This window comes from Meleagris gallopavo, chromosome 3 (genome assembly GCF_905368555.1).
Source record: "Meleagris gallopavo chromosome 3, MGAL_WU_HG_1.1, whole genome shotgun sequence".
Lineage (NCBI taxonomy): Eukaryota > Metazoa > Chordata > Aves > Galliformes > Phasianidae > Meleagris > Meleagris gallopavo.
In genome coordinates, this window is record NC_139406.1 from 3,504,035 (window position 1) to 3,520,800 (window position 16,766).

Sequence of the window (16,766 nt, forward strand, 5' to 3'; positions counted from 1 at the left end):
ATAATTCAGAGCACTTCTTAGTAAGCAGTCTTGCAACTAATTATTTCCAAAACTCTATTCTTAGAGTAAAAGACAAAATATTACTGTTATACGTGACTACTATTTATTTCTACAATGGTTTCATTGCATGCCAGAAGAACTGTTGTTGCCTGTTGGCTGAAATTGAGAATCCACTGAAATTTTTAGAAGTTGACAGAACACTACTGCAGGCTTTAACTGCACACTCTTGACAGAAGCAACTGAAAGTATTAACTCAAAAACCCGTATCTGCAGCATTAGAAAGAAATAGTATGTGAAGTCTGTGAAGATACAAGATGCATTGCCCTCTATGTAAAAGTAACTGCTCTAACATCACCTCTCTGAAGTATTACACTAAGTTGTTTTTTTTTTTTTAAAGCTCCATAAGCAATTTAAGCTATCATAAATACTTCAGAAAGAAAGGACACGATGGCAGTAATTGTGCTTTAGCTGTTGCTCAGAAGAGAGCAACACTTCATACTCAGCTTTTTGTTACTTGTTTACAGCCTTGGTGTTCTGTCTATACTATATGTTCTATCCATTAAAATTACTTCAAATAGTATTTGGTGACTGATCTCCGCAACCTTTATCGAGATATTTCTTTTAACTATAGACAGATGAGTTGTCTGACAAATACAGACATACTCCAATTCAGGCATCACTGCTGGCAACTGAGAAGTTTTACCACTGGAACCAAATTATCAGGCAATGACAATGAAAATACTGATTATTTGCCAGCGTAAGACGGCCATGAAGATGATCAGAGGGCTGAAGCACCTGCCCTCTGGGTACAGACTGAAAGAGTTGGGGCTCTTCAGCCTGGACAAGAGAAGGAGGAACCTTCTAGCAGCTTTCCAGTACCCGAAGGGGGCCTACAGGAAATCTGGGGAAGAACTTTTTATGAGGGCACATAGTGACAGGACAAGGGGAAATGACTTTTAACCTGGAAGAGGGTAGATTTAGACTAGATATTAGAAGGAAATTCTTTACTGTGCGGGTGAGAAGACACTGGAACAGGTTGCCCAGCAAGGTTGTGGATGCCCCCTGGTTTTCAAGGCCAGGCTGGATGTGGCTTTGAGCAACCTGATCTAGACAGAGATGTCCCTCCTATAGCAGGGGGCTGGAACTAGATGATCATAAAGGTTCCTCCCAACCCAAGTCATTCTATGATTCCACAATTCACTTTCTTAAATTAAACCATCTCAGCCCTGTGCACTGACAGTCAAAACTGCTGAAATGAAATAAAATAAGGAAGTGGGAAAGAGATGCTTATCTCACTGCATCCTCAAAGTATTTGGGGTTCTGAGAAATTGAACTAACATAAGTTGATTTTTAAGGTTCTTTCAAACTCAAGATATCTCAGAATTTGATTCTGTTTTTCTCTTTTCCCATAAAAGGATTAAGTGAAAAACCTCTGTGTTAAAGAAAAAAGGAATATGCATGGACATAACTTTTCTTTAAGTTGTTGACAAACATAGAATGAGCACCAAGACCTTTACTTTATAAAGCGATTATTAATATCAATGTAAGCCATCTCAGAAGCATCATGACAACTATAAACACATACAACCTTATTGACAGTATTTCTAGACAACCTCCTTTCCACAAGAATTGGCAAACAAAAAACAGAAGCTTTTCTGGATACATACTCAGTATGTTTACATTCTTGGTGTCCTTTGCAGATGACACGAAACTGGCAGGAAGTGCTGATCTGCCTGGGGAAAGGAAGGCCCTACAGAGGGATCTGGAAAGGTTGGACTGCTGGGCTGAGCCCAATGGGATGAAGTTCAACAAGACTTACTACCTTTTCTCCTGCACTTTGGCCACAACAACCCCACGCAATGCTACAAACTTGGGACAGAGCAGCTGCTAGACTGTGGAGGAAATGTACCTGAGAGCATTGGCCACTGCTTGGCTAAACATGATCCAGCAGTGTGCCCAGGTGGTCAAGAACCTCAACGTCAACCTGGCTTGTACCAAAAGCAGTGTAGCCAGCAGGAGCATGAAAATGATCATCCCTCTGTACTCAGCTCTGGTGACGCTGCACACTGAGTACTGTGCTCAGTTTTGGGGCCCTTGCTACAGCATGCCCAGAGGAAGGCAACAAAGCTGTTGAGGGGTCTGGAGCACAAGTCTGATAAAGAGTGGCTAAGGGAGCTGGGATTGTTCAGTCTGGAGAAGAGGAGGCTTAGGAGAGACATTACTGCTCTCTAGAACTACCTGAAGGGAAGTTGCGGTGAGGTGGGAGCTGGCCTCTCTTCCTACATAACTAGTGGTAGAAGTAGAAGGAATGGCCTTAAGTTGCACAAGGGGAGATTCAGGTTGGACATTAGGAATAACTTCTCCAAAAGAGCGGTGAGGTGCAGGAACAGACTGACCTGGGAGGTGGTGGAGTCACCAACCCTAGTGACATTCAAGAGATGTTTATATGTTGTATTGAGGAACATGGTTCAGTGGGAAATACTGGTGATAGTTGGGTGGCCAGACTGGATCATCTACAGGAGGTCTTTTCCAATCTTAGTGATTCTATGATTCTTTACATTTCTTCCTGTTCATTTAACATACCATAGTGAAATAAAATATAGACTTCAAAGACAGTTGGAAAAGAGCTGAAAACGTGATGTGTGTCCACAAACAGCAGACTGAAAAAGCCCCTTGTGTTCCCAGAAACAATATAAAAACATGTTTATAAAAACGTAAAAAAAACAAAGCACCAACCAAAAAGGCCAAAGTAATTCAGCTACAGGTATTGAAAGAAAAAAAAGCTATTCTACTGTACAAAATCTTTAGAAATGATACACTCCATAGGGCATGGGGTAGAGAACTTTGCATTAATGACTGTACTTTTGTAGTTGATTAACTGAATTGCTTTATAATAATTGTTCTACTCTGATCGCATCGTAAAAAGGAATTTTCATCACATTCTGCAAAGTGCTTGGCCTACAGCCAGATACTTCTTTACCACTGGTGTCAAGAAGACCTGCTAAACTGTTAGCATTCCAGAAAATAAGGTGCCTTACACAGGTACTCAGGAATACATTTCAAATATTTTATGCATCCATAAGAAAGAAATGTTGCTTTTGTTGCTTAACCAAACCCACATGTTTTGACGAAGTCTAGAAGCTAGCCTTACACTTCAAGAAGCAGGCCTCCTCCTGCTTCCAGTGACTTGATTTAGTACTGCTAGAATTACTAACTAGTACTTAGTGTATGGCTATACTAAATAATACTCAAATAACTACAATCTTCTTCTACTACTAACATTCTTCAAAACAGATACCTATGACATCTGAAAGGATTATTAGACAAGGAAGAAAATTTTTACCAACAAAAGCCAAATCCCATGAGATATATTTCACAGAAAAAAAAAAAACAACCTCCCCCCAGCCCTCCCCCAAACACAGAGCACACAAGCTACACACTGAATTTATTTCTTATAGTTTCTACATACCTGTATGAAGCACAAAAAGCACCTACAATTCTAGGATCCTGATTTCACTTCAGCTGACTATTCTTTCTTTCATTTCCTTCAGCTAATTGTTTATACAGTCCATCCTTTTTAGAAAGCAGAAAACTGAAGCAAAGATAACCATGTGATCAAAAGCAAAAATAATCAGTTAAATTCCCTACAACATCTGAAAATACAGTTAAGTGACTCATAGCTATGCTTTATGTACCTGAAGGATGAGTGTTCACCATGGACGGGTAAGGTGATGGGAGGAGCTGGAGACTGGATGTACATAGACTGGCCAGATGTTTGAGAGCCTTTCCTGATTAGTTTTCCAGTGTTAGGATCATAAAGCCGAACTTCAGGACCAGGTTGAGACTTGGGATGAATGGGTGTTGGGTGAAACAGAGCTGTCTGAAATGTGCTGTGTGTATCAGGAAACGTGGCAGGGCTATTTTCTCTGTTGGATGAAATACAAAAAAAAAAAAAGCTTTAAGTTTAAATGGACTACCTCCTAAGCAGAATATAAAAATGGGCACTTCTTTTTTCCTGTATAAGGGGGAAAAAAAAAAAAAAAAAAAAAAAAACAACCACCAATGCCTGGGAAGACTTCTGAGGAAACGTTCCCTTCCCCGCCTCCCCACCCTATTAAAGTCTCACTGAATTTAAAAAACAAAAAAGCAAGACAATTTCATACTTATGTTATTAAAAAAAAAATATTACATGCTCGAAATGTTGTCTTAAAGTTACTGAAATAGCTTCCACGTGGAAACAGCTACACTATCAGAATAATAATCTGCACATAAGTAACAAAGAAAAAAAGCATACTATGTCGTATCTTAGCATTTGCACTTCAACATGGCTCTGAGACAAAATAAACACGTAGCACTAATTTGCAAATTCCCCAAATTCATTTGTTAAAATACTAAACCATATCTGATTTCTCTGCTGCATTTTATAACATTTTAACAGTATTAACAGAAATATGCAGATTAGCCTGCAGGAATAAATTACAGCAAACTATCCAAGTAAGATTAAGTACCACAAAGAAAAGGAAGCAAATCGACTCATTAAGAATAAACAACATCAGATAAAATAGCATGCAGAACACTAGGAAACTAATGCTACAAAAAAACCCAAAACAATTACACTATTTCCAAAGAAGTTGCAGAAGTGTGGCTAATAAAGTATTTTTATCTAGCAATTTCATTTAGATAAACGTGCAACTCACTGAAGTTTTAGGGGAAAATATACAAAGTTAAGATATATTTTATTTGAAACAAAGTGGGAAAAATCATCATCATGTTTCCAAGAAATATAAAAATAAAATCAGAAAAGTCAGAGAGGCTTAGTTAGGAGATCTTAACGATCATCTAGTTCCAACCAGCAGGGTTGCCAACCACTAGATCAGGCTTCCCAGAATCCCATCCAACCTTGCCTTGAATGCCTCCTGGAATGGGGCATCCACAACCTTCTCTGGGCAACCTGTTCCTGTAACTCATTACCTTCTGAGTAGGAAAAAAAACAAAAAAAACCCCAAAACCATCAATAAAAGAAACTTACCTAACATCTAAACCTAAATCTACTCTCTTTTAGCTTAGAGCCATTCCCCCTTGTCCTTTCAGTATCAAACTGCATGAAAAGGTCAGTCCCCCCTCCTGTTTGTAAGCTCCATTCAAGAACTGAAAGGCCACAATGAGATCTCCCCAGAGCCTTCTTTTTTCCAACCTAAACAAGCCCAACTCTCTCAATCTTTCTTCATACAAAAGGCACTCCAGCTCTTTGATACCTTTGTGGCCCTCCTTCCAACTCACTCCAGCAGCTCTACCTTTTTCCTCTACTCAGCCCCCCAGGCTTGGACATATTACTCCAGACAGAGCTTATAAGGACAAAGCAGGCGGGGACAATCATCTCTCCCTGCTGGCCGCTCCTTTTTTGATGCAGCCCGGGATGCTGTTGGCTAAAATGGGTAGAAAGTCCTAGATTCACCTACCTAGACAAAAAAAACTATGCAAACAAGTTGCTGTCCAGATTACTGGCAGTTACTACTAGTTGTCTAGTAGAAATCATCTCTGAATTTGATTAAATAAGTTCATAGTACTTTTTAAAAACAAATGTTCTAGTCAAGCCACAATTTGCAGTTAATCTCCCATCTGATAAATGACCTTATGCTCAGTGTTTCTGCTTTTGCTGTCTTTGGTATATAGAAGGTGGTCACACAGGCACATTTTGCCCTCATAAAGGATATCTCTAACTTGCTCAAGTCATTCAATCACACTTAAAGGGAAGGTCCTTTGATAGGTTGCAAGCTGCTATTAGTGCAAGTTTATCTAAACAGACCAAATGGAGAAGCAGAAGCTAGCTCTACGGTACATGCTGCAAGTTATTTTAGCCCTGTCACTTTCCTCACTAGGTCTGCCCATCGGCTTCCTCTGCACTAGTATAGTTTTTCACTGTTCCTTCAATTTGGTGGCATTCAAATGCACGCGTAATTTTTAACCCCTTCTCCTTCAACACACCACATTATCTCCAAACTTCTTGTTCTCGAACTACTACCTTTCTTCCAGTTTTTGCTATCTTCACTTATTTCCCCTTTATGTTTTTTTCTCCCACCCTCACCTTGTCTCTCTCCTTTTCTTCATTACTAAGTGTCAAGAAAAAATGCAACACTTTACCATTTTCTCATGTTATGGGAGTGTACAATAGATTTTATTTCTTGATTTGTCAGCATGAATGCTCCCAAACCTTGGTGGCATTCCCTATGTTACATGAGTGAGCTAACAAGGTCAACTGCTCCAGCTGAAGTAGCTAACAAGAACTGTCAAAGAAACTAACAGCACAACTGATTTCTCCTAATGCTGCTAGTCACTGGACTGCCTCTCATTAGTAATTTTCAGTTTAAGCATCATAGAAATAGACAAAAACAGTTTTCATAAGCTTGTAAGCATTTTACAGTATACTGGGCTTGTCAGAAACTGGACTGAATAATGTTTTCATACTCTGCTCCCTCAAACTTGCGTTTACCTGTGTGTTTTGATGTAGTCATCCTTCAAGGGAAACAGCTGTTCCTCAACCTTGTCCCAGCGCTCCAGGCAGCTCCACAACCAGTCAGGGTTTACAACATGGAGATCTTTGCAGTCCTGAGCTTGTCGTACTTTTTCTGTGCCTATTATGAAGTTAAATGTAACATTACAATATTCCTAGGTATATACACAAGACAGTTTTAAGTACAAACTGGTTTATGAAAAACATTTCTTGCCACTAATCCTTAAAATAAGTAAATAAAAAACAAGAACTCCAAGAAAACAATTCTAATAAGTGAGACTCTACATCACATGTGATACAGTCCAACTCAATCTGCATGGGGAACTGTGGAAGTATTCTAAAATTAATCTGTACAGAAAGTTTCTACATTTCTATGTTGTTAACTAAATAGACAACCTAACGTTTTGCATTACATTTCCTTCACTTGTATTTGTCAGAATCCAAGCAGCAACGGCTCTTCAACACTGCTAAAGACTAGGAATCACTTACCAGACTAACTTTCTTATGCAAAGTCCCCCACACCTACCTTTGTACAGCACAACACACAGCCATTTAGCAGCCATGCACCTACTTCATCTATTTTACAGAAGCATGGTCAAAGCAGACAGGTTGGTTTAGTGCCAGCGGGGAACAACAAACATGATGTTTGTTAGCTAGCAGAAAGTCCACATGAAACTATTCACAGTGCAGCATGTAAGCAACCAACTGATCACAAATTCCATCCTCCAGACAAGCCACCATAAAAGAAACTCTGATGTTGCAACAGATCTTTGCCAAGAAGCTTCTGAACCAGTGAGAAAAACAAGCCAATAAAATAAAAGGTGAAATTGACCCTGAAGTCTGGCTGTCCAAACATATCAAGAATGCATTTCTTCCTTACATTTGACTAGGTGGAAGACAGATAAACAAATAAATGAACAAACAGTGGTATTTGTTTCATATTTATGAGAAGTCTACAGAAGGACTTAATATTTGGAGATAAAGTTATAAAACTTGCTAAGAAGTTGTTAAATATATAAGTTATATAGAAAAAAGAAAAACAACCATGATTCTGAACTGCCGTGTGCCTCAACTGTAGCACCTTTACACTACGGAGAGTATTATAATTGAGAATTTCTTCTTTAGAATTTCAGAGAGACCTATATAAGATGAACAAAGATGCAAGACAAGAGCTATTACAGAAATTGTACTGAAATCAGGTTCATAAACATAAAAATTTCAAGAAAAACAACAAAACCAAGACACTTGTAGGAAGTTTAGGTGTTTGTGCCTGGTTTCAGTACTGAATCAAATATTAGACATGACTAGCCATGCTGTTCTTCATATAACAACTCTGGGGCTGACAGAACACAGTGTACATAGGCCACTCCAAAAGTAATGCTTCTTATTTATTTCCATAGAAACTACAACAGATTAAAAAAAGTGGAATAACACTACCTGAGTGAGCAAATTGTCAGCTACAAAATACTATTATTCAACATAGTGACCACCAATAGCTATGCATTTTCATCAGCCACAAACAAGAACCCGCATGTCCTGAACCGTAACTTGTGTTTCAACAATGGTGATAGTGACATGAAACACAACACACCACCCACTGCTCGCTGTGCTCACATCCACTTGTTTGGTCTCCAGAAACATTCAGCAAACATCCATGATTTTCTTCTGCCTGGAGGAATTAAATTAACCTCTGCTTCATATGCACCTCCATCTCAGATATGCCACTTTGTCAGACTGTTCCTCCGCTGCCATCTGTCACACGGCCACAAAACACAATGGTGAAAAGATCCAACCTCTACTGCCATACAACCAACATCCATTTCTGATGTTGTAAGGATAGGAGGTAGCAGATATAGCTGCTTTAAATCAGTTTCTGATCACCCAAGAAAGGCAGAGGTCACAATCTGGTAATAAAGAAGGAATTGCTTACCCCTTTCCAAGAATCAGGGCTTGCCTAACACACTAAAGAAGGCAATCTCTGAATAGAGATGCTTCTCTTGTGCCCTTTAATGAGGGCACAGGCCCAAGGTCCATCCTTTCCAGTCACAGAGGTGAATTGCTTCCACCTGTGCTCCCACGACCAGCTACACCCCTTCATAAGGTACTCAATCACTGGTTCAGGCCATGACCTAACAGTTTCTATTGGACATAATAAATAGGAGGCATTATCTTCAGAGCAACCCTTGCAGAACAGCAACATGAGTGCGATTTCGCTAGTAAGCATACAGACTAGTTAACCAGAGTTGTGGTGAACATGGATCATGCTTGGAACATCTGAATAAAAGCTTTTCTGCTTCTGTTGCACGTCTACTTCTCCAACTCAAGATACTGCTGCTCCTTTTAAACTGCATGAGGAGGAACCAAAACATAGCCACTAAACACTTAATAGATAAAATGAGATGAAGGTGTATATGAGAAGACAGCTTCCTCAAGATATTCCTAAAACTGAACTTTCTGTGTTGCCAGCTATTTCATCTCTTTGCCCCTTGCATACACATACGCATTTCACATTTGTGCATATTGAATCATTTCGTATTGGACATAGCTACTGAGGTTCTGCATCAAATTCTCATGACGCAAATAGCACTGTGTGACCAAACCCAAATCCCTGCACCAGAAGTCTTACCTTCCTCAGCACTGTAATTTGCAGTTTTTCTGCTTCCTCCCTATTTTTGAAGTGCAGCTGCCTATTGCAGCATACTAGAAATAGCATGAAGTAACACAACTGTCATCTCACAGGCTGTCTTCTACTTCTAGATGACATCTTGAAAAATGAAGATTTCATACATATAAGGCTCTTTGAGCAAGATTTGATGGAACACCAAATTTAACTGATAGAAGAAATAGTACTGCAATATTTAATATCCTGGCCCTGTCTTCCCTCTCTCACCAGTGTAACTTTTCATTTTGGAAGCATACTTATCAAGGAGAAACAGAAGAAAGGATTTTAATGTAAATAACAGTAATTCTGATGCATCTATAATATCTGAATCATCCAGCTGGCTAAAAATCAGAGAATTTTTGTTTCCTGGACAATCTTTTGCATTATTTTCCTTTATTCATCTTTCTTTACTTCAAATTCCAATCTAAAATTGTTCCAAAAAATGTCAAGAAGGCATAAGTGACTTTCCACACAAAGCAACTAGGGTTTAAATTTATCACATCTACCCCCTATGGATACAGCTGCAAGCACTTAATATTGGGAAACAATATTTTCTTTTATTGAAAAATAATTTTCAATCCTGGAGAAGGGACTAACCAATTCTATTACTGAACTTGCAAACAAAAGGTTAAAAATCAAACAAAAAACACAACGAAGCAACAATAAAAGAACGCAAAAACCCCACCAACCACCTCCTAAATTTATTATTAATTGATCAACACCCACAACGCTGCAATGAACTTCTACAGACATTCTTCAAAAGACAGTTTTATTACAGCACTTTACTTGGGCTTATCCAAAGTATAAAGGCACTTAAGCACAGAAGACAAATAAGACTTTGGCTGTATGTTTATGAAGACTAAGGAATGTAATATGGCATACTTGGCCATGTTCTCATTACCAAACAGCACAGCCCAGCAGAGCAGAACAGATGCTGGAGGACTGATGTGCACTTCATCAGCTTTCATGGAGTTTTGCTTTGGCTTAGCTCTGCTTGATCCCAGAGACCAAATATCTTTGACTGTTCATTCAGTTGCACTTTCCAATTCAATTTCATCCTAAAGTAATCGAGCATGCAAGCTCGAGACTGCTCCACGGTTAGCCAAAGTACACTAAGGATTCACTCTCAAAAGACCCCTCGAATTCTAACATTAGGAAGTCAGTGTACCCTGAGGCAGCTTATAACCAGGTGATCAGTTGGCAGCTCTTTTCTCTCAGCATCTCCAAGCTAGTCTCACCCATAAGCATTAAGAAGATAGATGAGGACGAATGAAAGGACATTTTAAACGACCTTGACATATGCTAAGCCACCAAGAATAATGAATTGATTTCCAAATAGCTTTTAAAACATGGGAAGAGGCAGAAAATGAAATGTAATTTAAAAAAAGAAAAGTTGAGGGCCTAGAGTGAATTATACCCATTTCTACGTAACAGTGATTTTCAAATGACCTGAATAGCTTTTATCTTCTTCAACAACGAAAACTTAGCATAAAAATCAACTACAGTATTTTCCATTTGTTCAGGAAGGAACATACATAGGTCACTCTGAAAGTAATGCCTCCTATCTTCTTCCATGGAAACTACAACAGATACAAAGACTGGAATAACATGAGAGCAAATTCTCACACACAAAACACTATTTTTTCAACACAGTCACCAGCATAGCTATTTGCTTTTGCCAGCAGTGAACAACAGTCTGCACGCTGTGTTCACAAAAATCTGCACCAGTGCAGGTGACCCGCTGTTGCCACTACTGACTCGCACCAACTACTGCCTCACCGTGCTCACACACCCACTGTTTGATCCCCATAAATGTTCAACAGGTGTTGATGAATGCCAGTGGGTGCTATTTTTTCCCCACACTGAGGAATTCAGGGACACACTTTTGCTTCATACACACTTCCATGTCAGATGGCATTTTGTCACAGTGCTCCTCTGCTGCCATCTGTCACACAGCAACAACGTGCAATGGAATATTGTCAGGAAGGTTCAATCCCTACTGCCATCGCACCAACATCTGCCTCTGATGTTGTAGGCCAACATAATAAACAGGAGGCTTTACATCCGGAGCAGCCTTCATCACAAGATTTATGAAACATTACAGCAAATGTTCAGCCAAGTGTGTGTATGGCTATACCTAATTATGCAGTGCTGTTCACCGTTGCTTAGATCAAAGAACAGATGCTTTACAAAAATGAAATAAGATTTACGTGGCATATAAGTAGAGTGGGAAGAACTACATGGTAGCCTTTTCTCAGTCACTCAGATTTAGGAAAGCTGATTAGATGGCCAGTAATCCAGGCAGATAGTATTTTCCTCCCTAAGAGAAAATTAAGATTCTGTTTTTTAGTTAAGAACAAGGATTTATTTATTTTTAGAGTTTGGAGTATCTGTACTGGAAAGAAACAAACTGCCTATTTGCAGAGAAACAGACCCGCACATACATACTCAAATTTAAACTATTTACTGCAGCAGGTTGCAAGGACACTGTACATACAACCCCTAAATAGCAACTATTTGCTTTGCATATGGAGTAATTAATTATGCTGTGTTCACAGGTGGGGAAGCCTTCCCTCAGCCCTCTGAGTCTTGGGAGTGCACTGTTTCACACTGATTTCCCCTTCCTATTTTCTTTGATCAATCCTTCCTCTCTTCATCACTCTAAAGCTAGCACTGCTTACTTACCTCCCCAAGTGCTGAACATGCCATTTTACACGCTCAACTAAAGAACAGTCATCACGTAGGTTAACTTTCTTGCTCTGAGTGCTCAGTCTGCCATTCTTAGCGGCATCATGCAGAAACACCATGCTAATAGCTATGCTTCAACACCACCTTCCATAACCAGGTACGGGGTGGTGCTGGTGGAGAGGTACAACTTGTCTACTTTCAGCACTGAAGAAACAGGCTTGCAAACAACACTACAGAAGGCACACGCTCCCCTCCACCATTTCACAAGCAATTAGATAGGAAGCAGAGTTTCAGATGTTTCTATTTGCACGGCTTACCTGCAGCAAATAAAGACTTGCCTGATTTGCCTTCTAACCACACAAGAATCAGTATGAAAATTATGTTGACAGTTGAATTATCACAATTTCAACTGTGAGAGGACACAATCTATATCCTTAATCTGATTAAATTTCAGAGATTCCCTCATGAAATTAGGATACAGCAAAAAAACTCCAATCTAAACAAATGTGAGGGGTCTTCAGTTGAAAGAGAGGAACGAACCTCTCTCCCACACAAAAACAAAGCCACACGCAATCCATGAGAATCTTACAAGAAATTGGAGAATATAGTTCTGTCACTCTAAATATCCCTATCTCGCAGCCATTGTTACAGAAATAATTACAGAGTGCTGATGAGAGATGACAGTAGCCTTGCCTGTCAGGCAGAAAAGACTGCCAAGTTACTTGCTTTGAATTGATGCAATTACTTTTCCTTAGTAAACACGCAGGTCAGCTTCCAAATCCTGACAGTAAATGTTTTCCAGCCCAACAATTCATGAGTGGCACTACTCCAGCTATTTCTAGCTTTAATTCACTTGCGATACTTGAATGTATTTTCCAGTTTTAAATATCAAGAGCAACAGCTACAACACAAGAATATCCTATAAGAGAGTCCGTGTCTTGGCATAAAGTCAGAAAATATGAACTGCTCAGTGAAAAGCAGTAATAACTTTGAATCAAATACTCTAAAATAACACAATCAAAATCTAAAGATAAAATAGTTTATACTAAGATCTACATCAGTGTAGAATCACTAAGAATGTGCAGGCAGCGAAGAATTTGCTTAAGCCCCCTCTCCCCCAAAACAGAACACAAAATGTCTCTCTATATGTAATACTGCTCCCCACCCCCAACCTGTTGGATGCTTCAAAGACAAAAAATAATTTCAACTACTTCTCAATTTCTCTTGCTGTGCATCTTAACCTAATCTCAAGTAACAGCTTTTCCTCCAGAGATGTGGGCAACAGGGGATGGTGGTGGATTCATGTACATTTATTCTAACAGTCTGATACATCATGTTGTTGCATGCAATGCACAATTGCATTCAGGAACCACCTAGTGCAAGTCACACAGAGTAACCCTGAAATTAAATAATTTGTTTTCAAATTGAAAAACTTGAAAATTGTTTCAACAATTATCACATTTCCAATGAAGTACGACAAGCTTCACTGCTTCATATTCTTTGCTGATAAAGAGTGCTGCCACTACTACAGTTTTAAGAGAGCTGTTAGCAGCCACAATAAAACCAGAGCCCACAACTGATGCATCCACTTATTTTACCACTCTTTTGATATTTCAACTATCACAGCTTCATGAGTCAGAATCCCACTAAGCCCTGTAGAACTAGTTCTACTTTCTGAATTTAAGTTGTTTTGACTACTTACTTCAGGACAATTATTACAGATTTGTTACTTCCATACTTTGGTAGTTTTTATCCTGGTATTACTTCACTAAATCAACACTACAGTCTCTTTTTGCTGCAGTTCTGCTAAATAAAGTTTTGATATAGCCCTCCTAAATAAATAAAGCTATCTGAACATTTTGTCACAAGAGCTCCACATTGAGATAACCAATATGAAGTAGGTTTACACAAACCTTGCAAAGACACTTTGTTGTTTAGACTAATATATCAAAAATAGCTTATTAGCATATCACATTATACTGATGATCATCTCTGCAGTTCTACTTTCAGATTCCATATTTTTGATCACTAGATGCTTAGATCCCATGCAACTTCTAAGGTGAGCAGTAAGGGATACTTTTGTGTCCTCCGGTGAAAGGACACAAATTTATTCTGGAAGCAAGTCATGGCCGCTTAGTTCCTGCAGTGAAGCTCACCACTGGCACTTTCTTATCTATTAAAACAATGTAAAAATAGTTGGCTTTGTAAAATAATTAACAATGCAGAAATATTAACGTAAAACTCCCATATATGTTAATGACAAAAACATACAGATTACAGGACTGACAGGATATCATCAGATTCCAGCCTTTTAAGATAACTTTTATTCCATACTAAATGAAACATAGCCATTTCAGGTTAAATCCGAGAAATAGAGAAGGAAGTCATCACTACAGCATTAGAGCAAGATCACTAATATTTGCAACAGAGAAAATTTCATAAAGCTTTTACTCAGTACACGAGTCAAAAACCTGGAATCATCAGCTCTTAACCAAGAAGACATGAAATGCTATGTAAGAGGTAATTTAGAGGGTATCCCTTTCAACAAATCACAATAGAAAAGCAGTGAGAAAAGACATTAAAGAATGTCTAACCCAACTCATAATTTAAGATCAATTCTTTCATTTAAATCCTAATCCCTGTTGCATTAAAGTCTGTAGCTTATACAAAAATAGCACACAAAAAAGAATGAGTTGTCACAGAGAAGAAAGCTGAAAGAAAACTTGACTTTTTTTTTTTTAACCTACCTGTCCTTGCTGCAATGAGATGTGTTGCTTTGTCAGGATCATCAGCACTCAGTACCAGATTCTTAACAATTTTTGCTCCAAGCGCTGTAGCATGATAGTGTTCCCGTGTTTTTTCAATGGGGAAGTTTGTTGGGTAGAGTCCACTAAAGATTATGGTTACATCTGCCAAAACTTTACTTTTCAGTTCTGGTACTATTTTTCTGATGTCTGGAATTTCCTCTATCTCCTTTTTCAAGTATTTATCATACTTGGTGTAATAATCAGTGTGAACCCGCACAAGGATCTCTTCGAGATGCATTAAATGGTCATCATCATCTGTGTCATCCTCATCCTCCTCTTCCTCCATACTCTGGTCTAAGGACTCACCCATTGTAATTCCAGACTGTTCACTATTCTGAGACTCAGTTTCAGCTTCTTTCTTGTCTGCACACCCATTTCCTAAATCACAAACGCTCTCCTGTTCACTTTCTTCTTGAGCATCAGTATCAGTTTTGTCAAGAATATTTTCACTTGGAAGAGATTGTGTCCCCTCAGAATGATTCACCTGACCATCTTTTTTCTCACTCACATCAGTACAACTCCCTTGCTGTGGATTTTCATCCTGCGGAGGTTGTTTGGATTTCTTCCAGCTTCTCTTTTCCTCATTCTCACTATCTGATACAGAAGTAGATGACTTTCTGGTATCCAATCCACCTTCACTCTCACTGTCACTAGACAGTTCAAAGTCCAAATCGCTTGTCTTCTCTTGAGTTTGCTGTTTCTCTAACACCATCCTATCAACTTGTTCAGAAGAAATCTGAGATTCTTTAGTACTTGACAAATTGTTAGTGACCTCACTGTCTGTTTTGTCATCAGTGCTGTCATTTAAAGAGTCCTGAGTATTAACTTTACTATGAGAGCTCAAATCACATGCAGGTGTTTCACTGCTTACAGAAGTGTTTCCATTTGCAGTGCACATGTCCTTTGTAGCTTTCTTGAGACCGTTGTTTTGTTCTTCTATACAGGTAACATTCTTCACTTCATCGGCGTCCTTTGCTAATGTCACTGCTGAATCCTGTGCCTCTGGCTTAGCAGAGTGGTTTACTAAAACACACAAAAGAAAGAAACAACATATACGTGTTTTCTTAGTAAGGATAACTAAACTTTTCAAGGCTGCTAAGATATTTCAGGAGTCAACTGCTACTAGAATTAATACACTTCACTTTTCTAAAGAAGCTGTGTAAGATTATTATGACTTATGATCAGTACAATTAAAAAGTAATTTATCAAATTTGCAAGCATAAAAGGACGTATGTTGTAGGTGGTAGCATGACTTTCATACTACATCTCAGAAGAAATTAAGCTACTGAGGAAAAAAAACAATATACTTCACAAGGCCCCAACCCAGAACCTTAACAAGAATTCCCTCTATAAATTTCCACCACTTTTATATATTTCCTAATTTTCATAAGCAAAATGTCTGCATTTTTAGAGTTCAAAAGAGATGCATGTTTTAGCTAGACATACTGATCAAGATTCATTTGAGATGTTGCTGGAACGCAAGTGTTTCTCAAAACAGAAAAAGCTTTAGGATGTGTCTTCATAAGATATCTGTAGACAAAAGGAGATAAGGAAACTGTAGGCATTCAAACAGTCGCGCTCAGATATTGATCAGGAATGAATAGGAATGAATGACTAGGATGAAATCATAAATCATCCTAATTTGTCCCACTTTTGTATGCACGTCCCTGTACCTAGTGAGACCAGTCAAAGAAAGACCCCATGTCCTGATTCAGCTCGAATAACATAACTGTTTCCACGTTGGATATTTCAAGTTCAATAAGGGGGAAAAAAAAATGTATCGTATTAAATAATAATAATAATAAACACACATACAAAAACAAAACAAAAAATCCCTTGGCTGAGCTAGAAAAAAAACAACACCATTTCTTATGTACTGCCTTTCAAATACATTTCCCCCCCCAAGAATAACACAACAGCTCTTCAGCCATATCAACCAAAATGCTACCACTAAAGCTCTGCTTCTGTTCCATGTCTCACCAAAAGGGAACCTACTAAGAAACAGTCCAGTTTTACAGAGCTACTTCCATGCATGCTCCAAGAGCACTGTGCCAACTACAATAGCCTAAGATCACTCACCTGAGTGCTACAGTGATAA

General features: G+C 38.7%; 1 protein-coding gene across 2 annotated transcripts in view; it reads right to left on the minus strand.

The window, feature by feature from the left end:
* The window catches only part of CTDP1 (CTD phosphatase subunit 1), a 95,537-nt gene that overhangs the window by 55,707 nt on the left and 23,064 nt on the right, over positions 1–16,766 (minus strand). For both annotated transcript variants that reach the window (XM_085220081.1, XM_085220082.1), the window contains exons 8-10: positions 14,609–15,691; positions 6,491–6,632; positions 3,696–3,926 (exon numbers count right to left, since the gene is read on the minus strand). In XM_085220081.1, coding sequence (XP_085076207.1) covers positions 3,696–3,926; positions 6,491–6,632; positions 14,609–15,691 — 1,456 coding nt within the window. The remainder of the gene's footprint in view (positions 1–3,695; positions 3,927–6,490; positions 6,633–14,608; positions 15,692–16,766) is intronic.